This window comes from Melanostigma gelatinosum (genome assembly GCF_949748355.1).
Source record: "Melanostigma gelatinosum genome assembly, chromosome: 9".
In the NCBI taxonomy this organism is placed as follows: domain Eukaryota; kingdom Metazoa; phylum Chordata; class Actinopteri; order Perciformes; family Zoarcidae; genus Melanostigma; species Melanostigma gelatinosum.
The window spans coordinates 14,033,672-14,052,962 of record NC_136642.1 but is presented as its reverse complement, the minus strand read 5'-3'; the positions used below and the strand labels follow the sequence as shown (position 1 = coordinate 14,052,962).

Genomic DNA, 19,291 nt, shown 5'->3' with positions numbered 1-19,291 from the left:
AATGGATCATATTTGGTCTGTTCTTCATCATCAGCTGATCCTGAATTATTGTGCTAGGAGAAGCCAGATGAAATGCAAAAAGAACCCACAGAGGTCTTCATAACAACTACTAATCACGTTAAAATGTACAGGTCTAATGAAGTTGTTTTCTCCTTGTGACAGGAGACTAAAACTAGCTTAAGAAACTAAGCCATTCAAACAGTGAAAGCTCTTCAGCCATCCTAAAACACAAATTACCAACACCATGCTTTTAACCTGCCTCGTAGGTTTTTAAAGTTAATTATGTTGTAATTGCAGGCTAATGAAGGATTGATTTATTGATTGATTGATTGATTGATCTGATAAGTCTGCTGCGATTGTGTTATCATCATGTGCTCGTCAGAAGCTTGTGAGACTTGGAAGTCGGATGCTAAAGTGAATAGTGAATAGTATTGCAAACACAAGCTATAGTATGTTTTTCAGAAAGTCAAACCTTGAAATTAAAACAGAAACGTAAACACGGAATGACTGAATGCTTATAATACACTGCTAAACTTAATACAAATCACTCCGAAAGGCATATACATACTATATTCATATTGTAAGGTACATGTTGTTGTGTATATCTCACATATATTTTTTTTTCATGGTTGTTTCAGGATTGTCCAAGGTCAGGTGTCAGTGGGAAAATGGACTTCTTTTCAGCATGGATAGTGTCTCCTTTCACTCTACCCTTGCTATGTCTCATCTGGGGTAAGCGAATCAAATGTCACCATGGACTAACTGAGGCCTTTTCAAGTGTCATCCCGGTTCAGGCCATTCAGTTGAGCAGTGGGAACCTTGACTTTATTGAAGCCTTGAATTCATTTGCACTGTATTTATAATAGCGATTATATGTGTATGTGTATAGGTTGTCCTCTCAATTTACAAAGGTTTGCAGAGATGCATGTACTGTGGATGTAAGTCAGTTAAACGGACCAGGTTAATCTAATACGTATCTCTTAATCTTATGGAAATCTTGTTGAAGATACCACATGTACCGCAGTATCAATGGGTTCACTTTGGCATTTATATATGTTTCTGCAGGGGAACCATTCTTCCTATCTCAGGTAGAAAGACACATTTTGTTAACCGACTTATTCAGGGGAACCCAGTCTCAGGGTATTAGTGTTTTATGCAAATAGCTTAATCTGAAAACTGCCGAATGTGTTGCAAAGGGTTGCTACATGTGACCATAGTGACTTTTCTACCAAGATTGTTGTTAAGCTGAAGGTAAATCTGTCCAATGTGAGCATGTGTATGTTATCCTTGGCATTTTTATACATGGTGTGTTTAGGTCCCTTCTAATCCAACCTTCAGCATTGACGAGTTTATACAGAAAATGAACAACACCAACTGCTACTGGGTATTATGTGCACAGTATTTCCTGATCGTTTCCATGGTGAATAGTGCAAAGGCTCTGCAGTTCATGGGCTCAACATAACCCTAAGTGATCCGACAATATAGTGGACAACATATTCTCAATCATATACTGCTACCTTATAATGGGAGAGGACCAATGAGCTGTAAATCGAACATTTTCATGTTCAGACACCTTTTAGATACTATTACATAGGTATGTGAGCTGCATACTAGCTAGAAGAAGTGGAGGCTGTGAATTGTCTGGAAAGAATTTGCTACTCTTGAAAATCTTAAAAAAATGTAATGTGAAAATTAATGAAGAAATCAGGGTGGGGAAATTGCATGCATGTCTAATTATAGACATCCACTCTTGAAGAAAGAATGGAAATCAATATTTCACGGCAGACATTTTGACAGGTCATAGAAGGAAAGCACTGTTGTAATTAATAACATTAATTAATGATGGCATGGTTGCATTCCACTGAGGTGCTGCAGCTCCAGCACCCTGGTGGTATTGTGACTTGCTTGCTGGCAAGCATGCAGTCAGTCGGTTTATTCCAAAAGGTCTGCTTGTAGTAATTATTATTACTCTATCGGCATACTTGACCCATTGCTGTGTAATGTGTAAGGGCCAGCCGTAGTGTCAAATTCACTGCAAATTCCCCAAAAGAATTAATACAACAACTTAAGCTCAAGGTTGTGGTCACAAGTAGCAGAATGCAGCATAAAAGCCATTGATGATATTGAAACATTGAATTCCCCTTCATTTCGACTGACTGATGGAAAGACTTAGACATCATCATTAAACAGCTTGACTGGGGTGAAGAGTTGTTGAGTGGGACCATAAGCAGCAAAGATGAGGCGGTATTAACGTGTTATTTTGTTAGAAAATCTTTTTAATTGACCTGTGATATACTAAAATGTAGGATAACAGTAGCGTGAGCGGAAATGGACATAGTAATACCAGTTACACATGCAGCAAGCTCAAAAGATGGCTAGTCCTACAAGTTGTAAAATGCACTGACAGCTAAATCCAGAGTTATTTTTAATTCTGCTCATGTGAATGAACCAGAGACCAAGGTTGGGATGCAGGGTTAAATGAAACACTGGTGCACTTGCTCTATGGGCCCCATGGATACTGAAGATTGCCAGAAGATCCGGATAATTTTATACTTAAAGTCAAACATTTTTTTGCTTCATGCGCCACTGAGCAACTTTCATAGGAATGAACGGGGCCCCGCCTCTAACTCTGTATCCAGTTCTCTTTATCCTTTCATGACCTAAAAACTCTTCTTCGCTCCCTCTAAAAAAAACAACCTCTTTCTTCAATTTCTCAACTATGGCAAGTAACCTAGGCCAGTGTTAAAGAGAACATGTCCCACAATATCACTTCATTTACATTTAGTAAAGCTCCAGTGGCAAAACCTCTGAATGTAATAAACTTAGCAAGGGTTGTTATTAAAATCATGTTGTGAGAGGAAGCTTGTGCTGTTTATGAATCTAAAAGTCACATAAGTCTTATCACTACATTTTGATATGGTATTTAGTATTTCTATATCTCAGAATAATACAGTAAAACATTTTCCAGAAGCAACCGTAGACCGCTGTTGAGTATTCATTTATGTAAACTGTATGCAAATGTTCTCCTGTGTTTGGTTGTTTGTGTGCATCCTCTGTAATGGCCAATCTTGCCCTTCATATTTGACGTGTTGGGATCTAAAGGAGCGTGTTTGGGTTATCAGCATTTAAGAAACTGAATTCTTGATATCAATAGAATTATTGATGTATGTAACAATTATTAATGATTATTAATATAAACGGGGCACCACCCTGCGAACAGGGACCAATAACCAAACGATAAAACTAAGTCTCATAATTAGTAGTCACTCATAATGTCAATAGTCTGCGTATGACTATACATTCAGTGACAGTGAAGGGTTTTAAGTTCGAGCACAGGCCACTACATACAGTCTTATCAAATACATATGCACAAGTAATCACAGACGACTGCTCCTGAAAGTATAACCGAGTTTATTGAATCAAAATAATAAATGATCAAATCAATTAATATTGCAACCAACAAACGTTATCATACAATTTTATATGCCTAAACTAAAGAATGAATAAAGTGGATGAGGGTGTATGTCTGTGTGTGTGTGTGTGTGTGTGGGTCTGTGGGTGAAAAGGAGGGAGTCTTACAGCTACGCTAAAGACTACAAAGATGGCGGCGTCGAGTGACGCTGGCCAAAGGGGAGGGGCCTTAAGAACTACAGCTAGAAACTACAAAGATGGCGGAGTCGAGGGACCCGGACAAAATGGCAGAATGGGGCTGCTGTACGTAATTCACGTTTGCCTGGGCAGCACGTGATGTGAGGCGCTCGTTTGAACGAGGTTCCCCAGGGGTAGAATTAGGAGCTGTGTGTGTGTGTGTTTCGTGAAAGGAGGAAAGAGAAAAAAGGTGGGGGCTCATGAATCAGACTTCTGCGCGCGGTGCGCGTTGTAGTGAGCCTGAGTTGGCTGGCTCTATCACGCATAAATATACCGCTGTCGTCTTGAGAACTGCCGGTAACTTATGCCGTGATAAACCACGCACCTCAGCTCACTCACCGAGTCGAGTTAATGAAAAGAGAACTTCCACACGGAGTGGAAGACAATGAATGAAAATAAATCAAATAAATCCAAGCAAACAGTCACAGTTGATACACGAATACAGCGGAGCTTCTCTCGTCCGCGAGGAGTTGCGTAATATCTCGATATCACGCGACAGTAATTTAAACACACAAAAACACGGGAATATCAACATATAAATGAATGGCCTGAATTAAACTTAAGTTAATTTAAGCTAAGCTATGCCCAAATGCCAAGAACCTTACTTGTAGATGCTTCGTTGCAACGTGGAAGTGTTTGTGGCAAAGCTGTCCGTTTTCCTCGTCGGGAAGGGGGACAGGGGGGAGCTTGCGGGTCGGCGCGGCTTTGCAGCGGGCGCTGTGTGTCGCGCGGCGGTGAGCTGGCGCGGCTTCGGTCCGTTAGCGTGGCTCTGGAGCAAACGCAGGTCCGGTCTGTACTCGCTGCAGGGAGAACAGTTAACTTCGGATGAGACGACGTGTCTGCGCGTCTTGCCGGGAATCCTCGGTCACGAGAGGAGCGAGGCTTCGTCGGGCTCCTCTGTGCCAGTTTGTGCACAAAATAAAAAGAAACAAAAAGCAGAGAACGGATCGCTGATGCGGATTCGTTTCGCGGGCTGAGTGGAGCCGTACTCAACGTGGAACACTGTCGTTTCGTCCAGCGAAATGGCTCGTGACCTGTCAGGGTTTGATGAGGGTTTGAGGGGCTTCCTCGTGGCCTGGACGGGGGTGTCCGAGCGAAGGTGTGCGGTTGTGTGCCTCCTAACTCAACCGAGGTCGAAGGGGGAAAGCTGGTTCTTCTGCGGCCTGGACGGGGGGGTCCGGGCGAGGAGAGCGGTGTGTGCCTCCTAACTCAACCGAGGTCGAAGGGGGAAAGCAAGGAGGTGCGAAATGCAGGCACTTTTATAGAACAGAGGTCGAACCACAGGGGTCCTGGGGTCTCTTGGCTCTCGGCCAATGAGATTGCAGCGGTTACCATGGTTATTTGGGGGGGGGGAATTCACACCTGAGTGTGAAATCCCTTTGCTCTCCTCAAACTACAAGTCAGGATGAGACCTGTGCTTGAAAAAGTGAAGGCCTGATTGTCTTTGTCCACAGCACATGTTTAAGCCACATGGTCAGAGCCCAACATCCCCCCTTTGTTCTGAAGAGCGAGATGTTGGCTTCGGTCTTTAGAGCAAACCAAGGGCTGGCATGTGCATCCATGTGGTGGGGAAACCTGAAGAGGTGAGACAGTCCAAGTGTTCCTGAGACCAAAAGCAGTGGTTAAAACAGGCAGTGTTCATTGTTCATAGAGTTCAAGGTTCATAGTGGTCAAGTTCATGGTGTTCAAGTTCAGAGTTCATTGGCATCTGGGCAGATGACTAAGGTGGCATCTGGGCAGATGACTTTAACTACTTCTACCTACATCTACTATTATACACAATTCAAATCATAGGTGAGCAAAACATTATTCCCAAATAATTCAATCGCTATTATGATGTTGTGATATTCTAGCATTGTGGCACAGTGTCAAAGAAAGTAACAACCCAAATAAACAAAACAAAACACAAAAGAGAGAGAAGGAAAGAATAGAAAGACAAGAAGCAGGTGCGGGGCAAACAGTGGTTACTGGTTCAACTCCTAGACAGGACTGGAGTCCGTCGGCGGAGCAGTCGTAGGTTGGCTACGTGGTGTTATGAATAGGAGGGAATCCAGTTAGTCTGTCGCTTCTGGATCTATTAGTACATGATATGTGCGTCTACCTCTCTCTAATCGGTAGATTTAGAGCGAGTCCTGTGTCTAAGTTTTAGAATCTATCGATATTGGAGTTGCGTTGCCAAGACTATAGGCCGGAGGTACCTGTGAGGGTTGCATAACAGTAGTGGTAGCAGATTTACCGATTTCGTTAGCACGGCTAGTGTGACTAGCTAGGCTGGTCTTTCGCTGCTCCAGCTGTTGACAGCTGAGCCTTCTCGGATGAGGTTCTGGATTAAATCTGACTGCTACGGCAGAGGTTATGTCCTCTTTGGTTACTTCTGGTAGAGTCTATAAAGCATGCAAAGGGTTCTCTATGAGAGTGGAGCATCAGTTTACAGTCACAATGGTTTTTCAGGTCATGCAACTGTTCTGGTTGAAGTTGGATGTGTTAGCGGTTAGTGCATGTCTACAGGGTGAGTTGGAGCATGCAGTTAAACGTTAGTAGTCAATAGTAAGCTGCCATTCTGCCGGTTGGTTTCGGCACTGGCGAGATTAGAGTGTACTTCCTGTGAAGTGCATCTCTCTAAGTTTCTGTTCTCAGAGGTCCACCCCCCTCGCGCTGTTCAAGTGGCGAGGGCAGATATCACCCCGTTGCCGTCAGCACTCAGGGAAACGTCGCGAACAGTTTCACTCTGGAGTGTGTCATGGCGGGCTGGTGATATCTCCCTCCCCCCACCCTCCTAATTAGAGATGGAGACAGGTCCGGCGCACAGGTCAAGTTCAGTTACCTACGGCACTGGCGACTTGACAGAACCGGCCGATGACTCGGCTGAAAGAAGGCGGTGGCTTCGTGGAACAAGCTGGAGGTGGCTCATGCTGACAGAGCAGGAGAAGAATGCTTAGTTGACAAAAGATCTTACGAGCTTGGGTGCTCGAAGGGCCTCTAAGGTTGTGGCACCCTAGAGGTGTATGCGAAAAGGTGGGGGAACACATGAGGCTCGTTTCTGACCCGGAGTCGGGTAGAGCAAGAGTGTTATGACCCCCAGTAGGACTGAAGAATATGTATAGATATATACATAACGGGCATTGCCTTTGCGAACAAGGTCGCCCAAGAAGGTTGAAGAACGAGGTGCGAAATTGGGAGTGGTCGTTTCCGGAAGTGGCTGAGTTCTCTTCCCCCCCCTTACCACGTCGACTTGGCAGCAGGGGGAAAGGTCACTTGGCTGAGTCAGGTGGGCTGCGAGTCAGCGTTACCTGATGGGTTGCCCTTGAGGGCGTCTTTCACCCCCCTGGTTCTGTTGGTCTTTCGACCGCCAGGGTTGTTTGTTCCTCGGGGGTGACCAGGGCTCGCTAGGCCAAGTCCTCTCGTCGTCTTCCGACGCTAGGTCGGAGTCGCTCGACTGTTGGATGCCTAAGACTATGGCGGTGTCTTCGTACCGATTTGTCGGCCGTCCGCGTGTCTCCCATGCAAGTTGCGCGTATTTCCTAATCTCTGGCATGGTGAGGTTACTCGTTCTGCAGTGCATAGTAACATCGTATCTCACGTTGTCGTGGAGATTGTGCAAGAATAGCGACTTGAAGGCATGGTCTTCTAGACCTGGGGCGTTACGTCCTTGGAAATACGCAGATCTCAAGCGCCTGAAGTAGTCTCTCGGCGACTGTAGCCTTTCCTGGGAAATGGCAAAGGCGACGAGGGTGGCAGAAGCTGGGTCGGTGTACAGGGAGTACTCCTCCCTAAGGGCGTGACAAAGGGATGAATAGCGGTCGCGGATGCTCGGCTGGAGCGTTTCAATGAAAGCGTGGACGCTTCGCGCAGTGGTTTTCCACACTAGCTTTAGCTTTTCGCGCGATGAGGGGCGCGATAGGTCTAGGAGGCAGCGATCGATCTCCCTTAGGTAGTCATCGATGCTCGAGTCGTGATTATCGGGGTTGAAGCGCTCTACGGCTTTCACCAGAGACTCAATCTGTCGAGTACGCAGGCCTCCAAGGTTGATGGGGCCTGGGCCGTCCGAGTCGTCTGAGTCTCCATACTCGCGATGGTGGTAACGACTATCATCCTCCCTCCCTGAGGGGGATGGGGTCAGTTCTTGTTGCGCGCGTGAACTGCGTGGAGGATTGCGTTGGCCTGAGGTGGTTTTGAAGCAACCTGGGCCGACTAGGACCTGGTGTTGGTCCTCTCTCCTCCTGGTTGGGGATGTCGCTTTCAAGAAATGCAAGGTGGTTCGGGTCTCGGGGAATGAGGGAGCCGAGACCAAGAAATGACTGGGCTGAAAGGCTCGATAGGGGGTAGCAGTACCTACCGGGGTTGCTGGAACACATTGAAGCGCTTTCAGTTTGTCATCACTCTCTGATGCTTTAGAGAGTTCTAGGTTGACCTCTCTGAGGTCACTGCGCAGGCTACTATTTTCTGACTGTAGGGCTCTACAGTCACGTGACAACTCCTGAACCTCTGTTCGGAGTGTCCAGATCTCGCGTTGCTGCTCGTCGCTCTGTGCCCGGGTTCGGGCAGCTTGCAGCTGCATTTTCTGATGGTAGATGAGCAGTATTTCGCCGATTACGTTCTGAATCAGGCGCTCTCTGTTACCTGCTGGGTTATTTACATAAGCCACCAGCTGCTCTAATTGCTCGTCGCATAGGACAGCAGTGTATTTTACAAAGTACTCTCTTTCCTTTGCTGTGAGTCCAAGGACATCAGCCACCGCATCTCGTAATGCGGTGTCTTCTGGAGCTACAGCTCCAGGAATGGGGAATTTCTCGTCGTTCATTCTCTCTAATGAGCGCGACTCCCAGTGGTTGTTAATTCCCTAGTGTTAGAACGGAAACTGTTAGTGTTTACGGTTCTCAGTGAAATGTCTAGTTCTGTGACTTACGATTTCTACTGTTAGATGTTTATTACTGTTAGTGTTACGGTTCATGCAGGCGCACAGTGAAATGTCTAGCTCTGTGACTTACGTTTCTACTGTTGCTGCTCTGAGGTATCACTACTGCTTTGCAGCCAGAGGTGCGAAAATGCTAATGTGGTTTAGCACTTTGGGCCTGTGACAGCTGTGTGTAACTTCTTTGGAGGGATTTAAGAAAACAAGCAAGGTATTACAAATAAACGATCAAATCTACTACACAGCTGGCTGTTAGTTTTAAGAAATGAAACGAATAATTAAACCTGGAAACGAAATAAAATTTCGAGAAGGGAATTAAAGATTAAGATTAAAAATCTGGATTTAAAATCAAAAATTTAATTACAATAAGACAAGATTTTGAAGATCAAAGCCTACCTATTTTGGGAAATAAGTTTCAGGAATTTGGATCAGTCAAAAGAAGAAAAAAATAATTTTTCGAAAAAAAAATTTTTTGGAAAATTAATTATTCAAAAATAATTATGGATTAATGTGCATATATACTGTAACAAAACTGGAATAACGTACCCTCACACGGGGCACCATTATGTTGGGATCTAAAGGAGCGTGTTTGGGTTATCAGCATTTAAGAAACTGAATTCTTGATATCAATAGAATTATTGATGTATGTAACAATTATTAATGATTATTAATATAAACGGGGCACCACCCTGCGAACAGGGACCAATAACCAAACGATAAAACTAAGTCTCATAATTAGTAGTCACTCATAATGTCAATAGTCTGCGTATGACTATACATTCAGTGACAGTGAAGGGTTTTAAGTTCGAGCACAGGCCACTACATACAGTCTTATCAAATACATATGCACAAGTAATCACAGACGACTGCTCCTGAAAGTATAACCGAGTTTATTGAATCAAAATAATAAATGATCAAATCAATTAATATTGCAACCAACAAACGTTATCATACAATTTTATATGCCTAAACTAAAGAATGAATAAAGTGGATGAGGGTGTATGTCTGTGTGTGTGTGTGTGTGTGTGGGTCTGTGGGTGAAAAGGAGGGAGTCTTACAGCTACGCTAAAGACTACAAAGATGGCGGCGTCGAGTGACGCTGGCCAAAGGGGAGGGGCCTTAAGAACTACAGCTAGAAACTACAAAGATGGCGGAGTCGAGGGACCCGGACAAAATGGCAGAATGGGGCTGCTGTACGTAATTCACGTTTGCCTGGGCAGCACGTGATGTGAGGCGCTCGTTTGAACGAGGTTCCCCAGGGGTAGAATTAGGAGCTGTGTGTGTGTGTGTTTCGTGAAAGGAGGAAAGAGAAAAAAGGTGGGGGCTCATGAATCAGACTTCTGCGCGCGGTGCGCGTTGTAGTGAGCCTGAGTTGGCTGGCTCTATCACGCATAAATATACCGCTGTCGTCTTGAGAACTGCCGGTAACTTATGCCGTGATAAACCACGCACCTCAGCTCACTCACCGAGTCGAGTTAATGAAAAGAGAACTTCCACACGGAGTGGAAGACAATGAATGAAAATAAATCAAATAAATCCAAGCAAACAGTCACAGTTGATACACGAATACAGCGGAGCTTCTCTCGTCCGCGAGGAGTTGCGTAATATCTCGATATCACGCGACAGTAATTTAAACACACAAAAACACGGGAATATCAACATATAAATGAATGGCCTGAATTAAACTTAAGTTAATTTAAGCTAAGCTATGCCCAAATGCCAAGAACCTTACTTGTAGATGCTTCGTTGCAACGTGGAAGTGTTTGTGGCAAAGCTGTCCGTTTTCCTCGTCGGGAAGGGGGACAGGGGGGAGCTTGCGGGTCGGCGCGGCTTTGCAGCGGGCGCTGTGTGTCGCGCGGCGGTGAGCTGGCGCGGCTTCGGTCCGTTAGCGTGGCTCTGGAGCAAACGCAGGTCCGGTCTGTACTCGCTGCAGGGAGAACAGTTAACTTCGGATGAGACGACGTGTCTGCGCGTCTTGCCGGGAATCCTCGGTCACGAGAGGAGCGAGGCTTCGTCGGGCTCCTCTGTGCCAGTTTGTGCACAAAATAAAAAGAAACAAAAAGCAGAGAACGGATCGCTGATGCGGATTCGTTTCGCGGGCTGAGTGGAGCCGTACTCAACGTGGAACACTGTCGTTTCGTCCAGCGAAATGGCTCGTGACCTGTCAGGGTTTGATGAGGGTTTGAGGGGCTTCCTCGTGGCCTGGACGGGGGTGTCCGAGCGAAGGTGTGCGGTTGTGTGCCTCCTAACTCAACCGAGGTCGAAGGGGGAAAGCTGGTTCTTCTGCGGCCTGGACGGGGGGGTCCGGGCGAGGAGAGCGGTGTGTGCCTCCTAACTCAACCGAGGTCGAAGGGGGAAAGCAAGGAGGTGCGAAATGCAGGCACTTTTATAGAACAGAGGTCGAACCACAGGGGTCCTGGGGTCTCTTGGCTCTCGGCCAATGAGATTGCAGCGGTTACCATGGTTATTTGGGGGGGGGGAATTCACACCTGAGTGTGAAATCCCTTTGCTCTCCTCAAACTACAAGTCAGGATGAGACCTGTGCTTGAAAAAGTGAAGGCCTGATTGTCTTTGTCCACAGCACATGTTTAAGCCACATGGTCAGAGCCCAACAGACGTGAGGTGACTGGTTCAGCCTTGATCTGAGAGCTCTGCCTCTCACTCATGTTGTCAGACGCAACAGAGCATGCACTTCACAAACAACTTGGTCATTGCTTCAATGAAGGTCAAGATTCAAACAGCCTGGCGGAATCAGGCTGCCTTCTCTGTGGGGCATTGTTTAAACGAGAATCACGTTTAGATATTAGGCATTAATTAGAGTATGCAGTTCTGTTTGGCTCCTTGAACTGAATTTAATCATAAACCTTCTGTATAATAATCCTAGCCGTGTTAGAGGCTCATTGGTGGCTTATTCTAAGGTTACCTTTCCCGACTCAAGTGCACTGCACCACTGAATGTCACCTAAGAGCCTGGCTGAAGGATGGCTAGCCGCACCTATGACAAACAACAGGGATTAAAGTGATAATCATTACTCTTCCCAGGAGGAATTAGCTGGTGGGACATCGACACTGAAGAAAAACACGCAGGTGAACGAGGTCCCTGATACCCCATGCTTTTTCCCGCCGCCCAATGACCTATGTGCATGGCTGAGGGGGGATTTAATTCGCAGTAATTACTTTATTGACTCATTTTCAGGGCCGTATCACTGCAGTCTCCCATCAATAACACATATGCCAAGATGAATAATGTGGCCAGACACAATGGGGTGCCTTCTCAGACAAAAGACCACACGACTGCATCCCTGTGGTGTATGTTTATGATATCTTCCCTCTACTCCTTCTTTCTAGCTCAATAACACTCCTCACACATGCTCAGCCCTTGATCTTCTCCACCTCTTTACATTAAATCCCATCACATCCCCTGCCCGCTCCACTCCAACTACTTTCCCCCTCCTCCTTTTATGTCTCCAGGCACGCAGGCCCAGCAGGCCTTCAGGTCTGAGCCCAGGACCCTCACTGTGCGGATGGGAGCCACAGCTGTGTTGAGGTGTGAGGTGCTGCGGCCCTCAGGGACTGTGCAGTGGGTGAAAGATGGCCTCCTCCTGGGACCACAGAGAAGCCTGCCAGGCTTTCCGCGCTACAGCATGATTGGAAATCCCAAGAGAGGTAAACAGGGATACTCACAGAATAAGGTCTATGGCCTATTGGGCTTTGATGGACCTATCCAAGCTAAATAAATGAACTTGTGTGATAAAAGCGCCACTAAAAAGATGCCATAATTTGTCATCATGAATTGCTTATGTATGAGTGTGGCTTGCAGTTTATGGGTTTAAGATCCAGTTGAGTGGAATAAGAGAAAATAACACTGCGGTCAATATATAGCAAAGCTATATGTGAGCTAGAACATGATGTCAGATGTGGGGATGGTGTGGATGTGTGATGTGCCAAAGAAAGTAACACAATAACATGCTGTCAATCTTAAATGTATACATATACTTCATGTTCTTGTGACACATAGTTAATATAGTTTTAATTAAGAATACTGCTGTCAGCACAGTAAGCAGTACAGCTTGATGTTGGCAAAAAGTAAATGAGATGATGTTGTTGCTATGGCTTCAAAGTGCTGTAATAAAGTAACACAGACATTACGGGAACCTTATGGCACATTGGCTCTCCATACAGGGAGCATCTGGGAATGAGGAGGTGATGTGATTGTCAACAGCCTCTCACGCATCGCCCTCATTGTCACTCACATGTTAAGACAAAAAAAAAGCAACAGAGTCAGTGTCAGCAAATCTGTGAAATGTGGCAGGGAATAAAGTGTGTTGCAGAATCTGCAGCACAGTCTATAAAAAGTAATAGCCAATTAGAAGGCAGTTCCGAGTAAGAGAAGAGCATCTGTTCCTGATCAGCCCGCAACTAGAAAAGCCGCACTTTACTGTTGCACAGTGTGGGAGACCGCCAGTGACACATAAGCACTGCATAGATGCCCATCCACACGCTGCCCATGCTTATTGATGCCTAGAGTTTACGGCAAAACAAGCACTGAAACACTTTGTTAGCTTATTAGCAAATTACAGTAAGCATTACAGCAGGTACAAGTTAAGAAAAAAAGAGCTTGCCTCTTTTTACGTCAATAACAACAAAATAAGAATGTATACAGATGAACACATGGAGCTCAAACACACACACACAAGCTGTCAAACACTCATGAATAAACTACCCATCTGCGCAGGTACACTTTACCAGGAAAAGAAACTGCACACTGATGTAAGCAATCACTTTGCTCTGCAAGAAAAGAGCAAAATCATTTAAGATGGCACTTGACTGCACTTGATACTCCACCAGGTTCCACTGATTGTCACCATCAGTGATGTTTAATGATGCTTAAAAAAAGCCTGAGATCACACATTCACAAAAACAAGAGGCCAGTGTTGATTTCAACATATACTTACAGTAGATGTAACACCCCTTGGTTTCCTCAAGTGGAAGCAATAATGTCAGTGTATGGATGTAAGCCTAAATCTAGGCTGTCATTCATTTGTACATTGTAAAGACAAACACACAGAAGAACAGATAAAACTGCTTATTCAAGGCACCAAAGCATTACATTTTTAACTATTTATTTTCAGTGGTTGGTCCACAAGGGGTCATTTTGTTATAGTACATGGTATGCAGACAGTCAATCAGGCAAAATTAGATTATGATTGAATGCTCATGCAACACATGTACATATTATTCTTACAGTCAGGTGAAAATTAAAGGTGCTAAATTTGAAATTCATATCAAGTGCCCTTACATGGCTCTCAACATGGCATCAGAGCCAACGACTTGCAGATAATAGTTCCAACAGCACTAAGAGTGCAAACAACGCCAACAGGGCTAATAGAGCTTACAGTGTTTATCTGAGGGGGAACCAGGCGATGGGCGCTAGTCTTCCGAGAAGAATAGCTGTAACCGCCGTATGAGTGCCGTATGAGTGCCGTATGAGCGCCGTATGAGCGCCGTATGAGCGCCGTATGAGCGCCGTATGAGCGCCGTATGAGCGCCGTATGAGCGCCGTATGAGCGCCGTATGAGCGCCGTATGAGCGCCGTATGAGCGCCGTATGAGCCGCGCAGAGACTAGCGGAGCCTGAGCCGGGGATTGAGCCGGGGATCGAACTGCCGATCCCCTTTAGGGCCAATACACAAATGGAGATTTGCAGAGAGGAGAATATAACGTTACTCTGCTGCTGACATAATGGCTATAGAGTTTTACTGTATCCCAACATTTTGAAGGCCCTAGCTGAAATAAATACAGAGTAATGGACAAACAAGCAAATCGCATTGCAGCCATCCGCCATCTCTACTACCATAAATCTGTACTCTCTAAAACTTGATTGCACTATTTGTGAGTGATTCCAGGAAAGAGGAATATGATTAATAACTTCAATGTCTCTCTCTCTGCACTCAATGATAACTTAGATGTGAAAATTGCTTCTGGTTGGTGTTAATTATCTTGCCGGCTTACTTGACACAAGCAATTGTAGGCCTGGGTGGTTGTCAGACCAAGATACTATTTAGGCTGAGAGCCAGAGAATCAGGAGCTGTAAAACCAACACTAAACTTCATCTAATCCCCACAGGTTATGGCAATGCATCAAACAAATCAAGCCCCGTTGGCACAACAGACTATCAGAAGAGAGTTACAGAAAGAAGGACTCTGCCTGGCATCAATTAATAGACAGTTTATTCGGCCGGCATTGTGAATCTGGGATTGGATTTCATTTAACATGCTGGAAAGTCATTCTGAAATAAAATGCCTCTGCTATGAGTATAACGACTTGCACATCTATGCAAAAGCCTCCAGCAGGAGATTATCAGCAAGTGAGATGTTTCCATTTGTACAGAAATATTAAAATACTCTATTTATAATCAAATCAAACACCCAAGTGCCAGTAGTAGGGTATATTACCGTATTGAATTGGAATGCCAGACTGTCATTGTACAAATTGCTTTCATTGTTAATTTTCCCATTTCCCACATTGAAAATTACCTATAATTCAGACACTACGGGAGGTACTTATCGACACACATGCAATGACATGTTCAAAAAGAGGAGCGAAGAAAAATACATGAGCTTTTCTTCTTTGTTATTTTTTTTTTTTACAATCATCACAACATAATGTGTCCGATTAATCTCTCCCCTCTCTTCTCCAGGGCAGTATCATCTTCAGATTGAGAAGGCCCAACTGGAAGATGAGGAACCGTATACATGTCAAGTGGGCCAGTCTGAGAGCAGTCAAGCAATCATTTCCAGTACAGCCTGGGTCAACATTCTAAGTGAGCGCAACCAGAGAGAGTGTGAATACAAGAGATGTGGGGGGTTGTAAACATGTCTTGTTTTGTCAGAGTAACCAGGGGAGCATCCTCAGTACTCCAGTAACATACACAACCTCCTGACCGGTAATCACCATATAAAGAGCTGTTAAATATTCATTTATATTGATAAAAAGCTTTAATTTGCCTTCGACAAGGCATTTTAAGCAGCGCACACTTGAATTTACAAACCGTCCTTGGTACAGTAGAACCCAGCAGTTTCAGCCCAGCGCAAATCATATTTGGATGTATGAACCATGAAGAAAGTCACGATTTTTCTAACTTTTCTGACGGTATTTATTTCTTTAACAAGCACTATGCCATCCCCTCATGTTCCAGTACAGTAAGTCTACGACTTTAACCAGCAGCTACACAATATGAAGTCTCGGTATAACCTGGATTCCCTGGCAAGCCTCGAGGCGATCCATGTCTTTTCCTTGCACTGGAATAAATTATAACAGACGTGATTGAAAAGTTCCTACGCAGACATGGGCTGGAATAGATGTAATTGTGTGACTACATTCTATCACCTGTTGTCACTCTATAACAACCGGTATCTCTCTCTCCCTGTCCCTCTTGCTTGTGGGAGCAAGCCCATATGTGGCAAGGAAAAGACTCTAAAAGAACCTTTCTTCTACAGGCCCACTTCATTTGCTGACATCCCCCTCCCCATTCTGCATAATTTCTCCCTCCCTCCCTAGCTTTCCGGCTTTCTCTTTGGTGACCATGGAGAGGTTTTTTTGGGGGGGTGTGGAGGGTTGCCGTGGCGATTCTAGTGGCCTCACTCTCGTCTGATGAGAAGAAAGCAGGTTTTACTGACATCAATGGGAGCGATGGCGGGTGGTGTGGGATGGGAAGAGGCATAGAACGCAGACGTCTCCTTTGAATGGCTACGTTCTACAGCAGCCCTACACCTGCAGCCGCAGCAGGCTTGACTCCCACATTTATTACCTCTGAGATGCCTATTGCATGTGCGCCCACACATGGACGAAGTCAACAGATTGCCTTCGACTTTGTTGAAAAGGTCAAATGTGTGGGAATTATGTTCGTGTTGCATCAGGGATCACTGGTAGTCGTATTTACCATGACTGAAACCTACTGCTGCCTCGTGTGCCCATAGACGGTGTGTGTGTGTGTGTGTGTGTGCGTGACATGCTCAGATCTGTATCTAGCTGGTGTCTTGGGAACACTTTCCAGCTGTTGACTCTTTAAGATGGACAGTTGCAGCTGTACTGTTGCAAAGGGCAAAGAGTGAAGCGACTGACTTAAAAAGCACTCTGCAGCCTTGGTCCTAAAGGGTCATTTGTTCCACCCCACCAACTCAACTGATTTAAAATACGTGACTAATCTGGGGCTTGATAATGAGCTGATGAATTCAATCTCCTGTTAGTGCTGAACTGGGACTGGGAACTGTGCATCCTTTTGAAGAGCACCATCTCTGATGAGATCCCCGCAGACTTCTCCATCACTGAACTACAGCTCCCAAGGCCCCACACCCCTGGCCAGTCAACCATGGCCACATCCCATCAAGCTCTGCATCAAATCAAAACACTATAAACTCTTTATGAGGAGATACAGTAGGGGAGAGGGGAGGAATGTGAAAACAAAACAGAGATTGCTGATGGTATAATTGGATTCTTGGGTCAGAGGGAGTGCTATCATGACTGGCTAATTCAAGATGGATCACTACAGGCGGTGAGTAGCAGGGGCCGAGACAAAAATGTCAATAAGCCCCATTCGTGAGCTTACAAAGAGATGTTTTAAGACATTTCCATTGGCGCAACATAACTCCTGTGTGTTTTTGCCTTCCTGCGGAGCTTAGATAGGGGATTACTGCAATAGGCAGATCAAGTGGCAGTGAGTAATCCATGACAAAAACAACCTCTACCCTCTCCGCTGAACCCCCCCCCCCCTCCCCTCGTCTAAAACTTACCCCGCACTGTGCCCGTCACATACCTGACACATTCTGTGTCTCAGTTTATACTATTAGTGTTAGCATTTAATCCTATTAATGAACAACTCTGTGCCTCACTGCATTGCATTCCATTACAGATGCCTCCTGTAAATCTTCAAAATATTATTTGATGTGTTCTGGTTTTAGACTGTGTTGCTCATTCAGTTGCCATAGTTTGTTCTTACAGAGGTGTGTGTGTGTGTGTGTGTGTGTGTGTGTGTGTGTGTGTGTGTGTGTGTGTGCCCATGTGTGTAAGCTTATTATCAGTGTTGGTTGGAGGTTAGAGGACATTTTAGGAACCAGGGCTATGGTGAGGTTTTTGCGGTAGCTAATGAGTTTAGCACTTGAAGAGTATATAATGAGCCTTCATTTTACGATTCCCTGTTATGAATAATGGAACAACTTATAAATGGGGCCACAAGCAACGTAGAACCATGGTGACTTTATTCATCTTCGTTCACAAAAAAGTTCTGACAGTTGCCCAAGATGTAACCCCATCAGAGGACGGTGTGTTATACATTGGTGTGACGGTTCTGCATATTACAGTGCCAGACAACTAGCACAGGAGGCCCTGCTAAATCGTAAAAAGAGACGCCAAAGGAGCAACTGAAATGTTCTGTGTCGCTCCTTTGTTTTTAATTCTTGTCTTTTCAATCTATCAATAAGGTATATTTTCCATCCTTGCACACATGTGAAATAAGAGAGACAATAGTAGTGGGTCAGGGAGGAGAGTTGTGACGATGGGCGAGGGGAGATGGGGCTGCTGCTCCACTTCTGCCCCAGAACAGAACAGAGCAGACGGGAACGGGGAGACGGAGAGGAAGAGAAAGCTGAAAAAAGAGCACTGTTTCAGGGGCTTTCATTGCCAGAGATCACACACCTGAGACCTACGATGTGTGTGTATGTGTGAGTGTGTGTGTGTGTTTGGGTGTTTATGCACATGTGAGTATAAAAATACGCCCTTGTGCATGCCAATCTTTGTCTTCCAGAGATAAAACTGATGAATTGTGCCTGTGTGATATTGAGGAGTCGGATCTGCTGGTCTCTATTATTTTCTTAATTCAGCATAATAAGCTTTTTAGAGACTGTTTTATCCTCGGGGCCCTCGTCAATATTTTCCAGAGAGGCCGCTTGGTATCACATTTTAGACTGTGCACACACTGGCGCCTGTTTTTGGGTGGAAGTGAGATGAATGTAGCTTGTCTGTGCACTCACTCGCCTGTGTCAGTGTGTTTGCGCATTGCAAATCTGCATGCACTGTAGATCTGAGTTTATTGTTGGGTGTTTGTGTGCAAAGGAGGAAAGGGGGTGTGTGCATCTGTATGTGAATGAGAGAAAAAGATAGGTGGATATGCATATTGATGTGTGTCTGCTAATCTCCTTCTTATCTGCCTTATCCATCCATCCGTCTGTATTTGTCTAATGAATCGAATTTTGCGGCTCACTGTTTCTCTTCTGAAAGGCAGGAGCAAGTCTTTGCGTGCCTATCTATTATTATTATTGTTATTGTATTGTCTTCATATATCTACCTTAATAAGAGTGATGGGACTAGAAAGCAGAGAGAGAGAGAGAGAGAAAAAAAATCAGAAAGCCGACAGGCAATTAGACAAAGAAGGGGCAGAAAGAGTTAATTTAAAGAACAGCTTGTTCGCTGTCTGTTTTTTTTTTTGCTCTGAGTGCATGTCTAGTAAATTGAATAGAGAGTGTTTTGTTGTTGTCCACACATGCTATTACATTCGTACAAATAATCATCCTGACTGGGTTTATTGGGTCACATGGTTTGCAGATGTGATGGATGGCTGGGACACACCTTCCTCCTCACTTCTGCAGTTTAACCGCAGTGGTCAAGAAGGATAGTGTGGGGAGAGAGGAATGGGCTCGGGCTGCTGGAGAGGGATGATGGAATGAATGAGAGATAAG

The 19,291-nt window shown here is 45.0% G+C and overlaps 1 protein-coding gene across 1 annotated transcript in view; it reads left to right on the top strand.

Moving 5' to 3' along the window:
- Positions 1-668: 668 nt before the first annotated feature.
- Positions 669-19,291, top strand: part of nphs1 (NPHS1 adhesion molecule, nephrin) — a gene marked incomplete at its 5' end in the record, with an annotated part of 40,256 nt that continues 21,633 nt past the window's right edge. The window contains 3 exons of the mRNA XM_079276240.1: positions 669-732; positions 12,031-12,225; positions 15,259-15,381. Coding sequence (XP_079132366.1) covers positions 669-732; positions 12,031-12,225; positions 15,259-15,381 — 382 coding nt within the window. The remainder of the gene's footprint in view (positions 733-12,030; positions 12,226-15,258; positions 15,382-19,291) is intronic.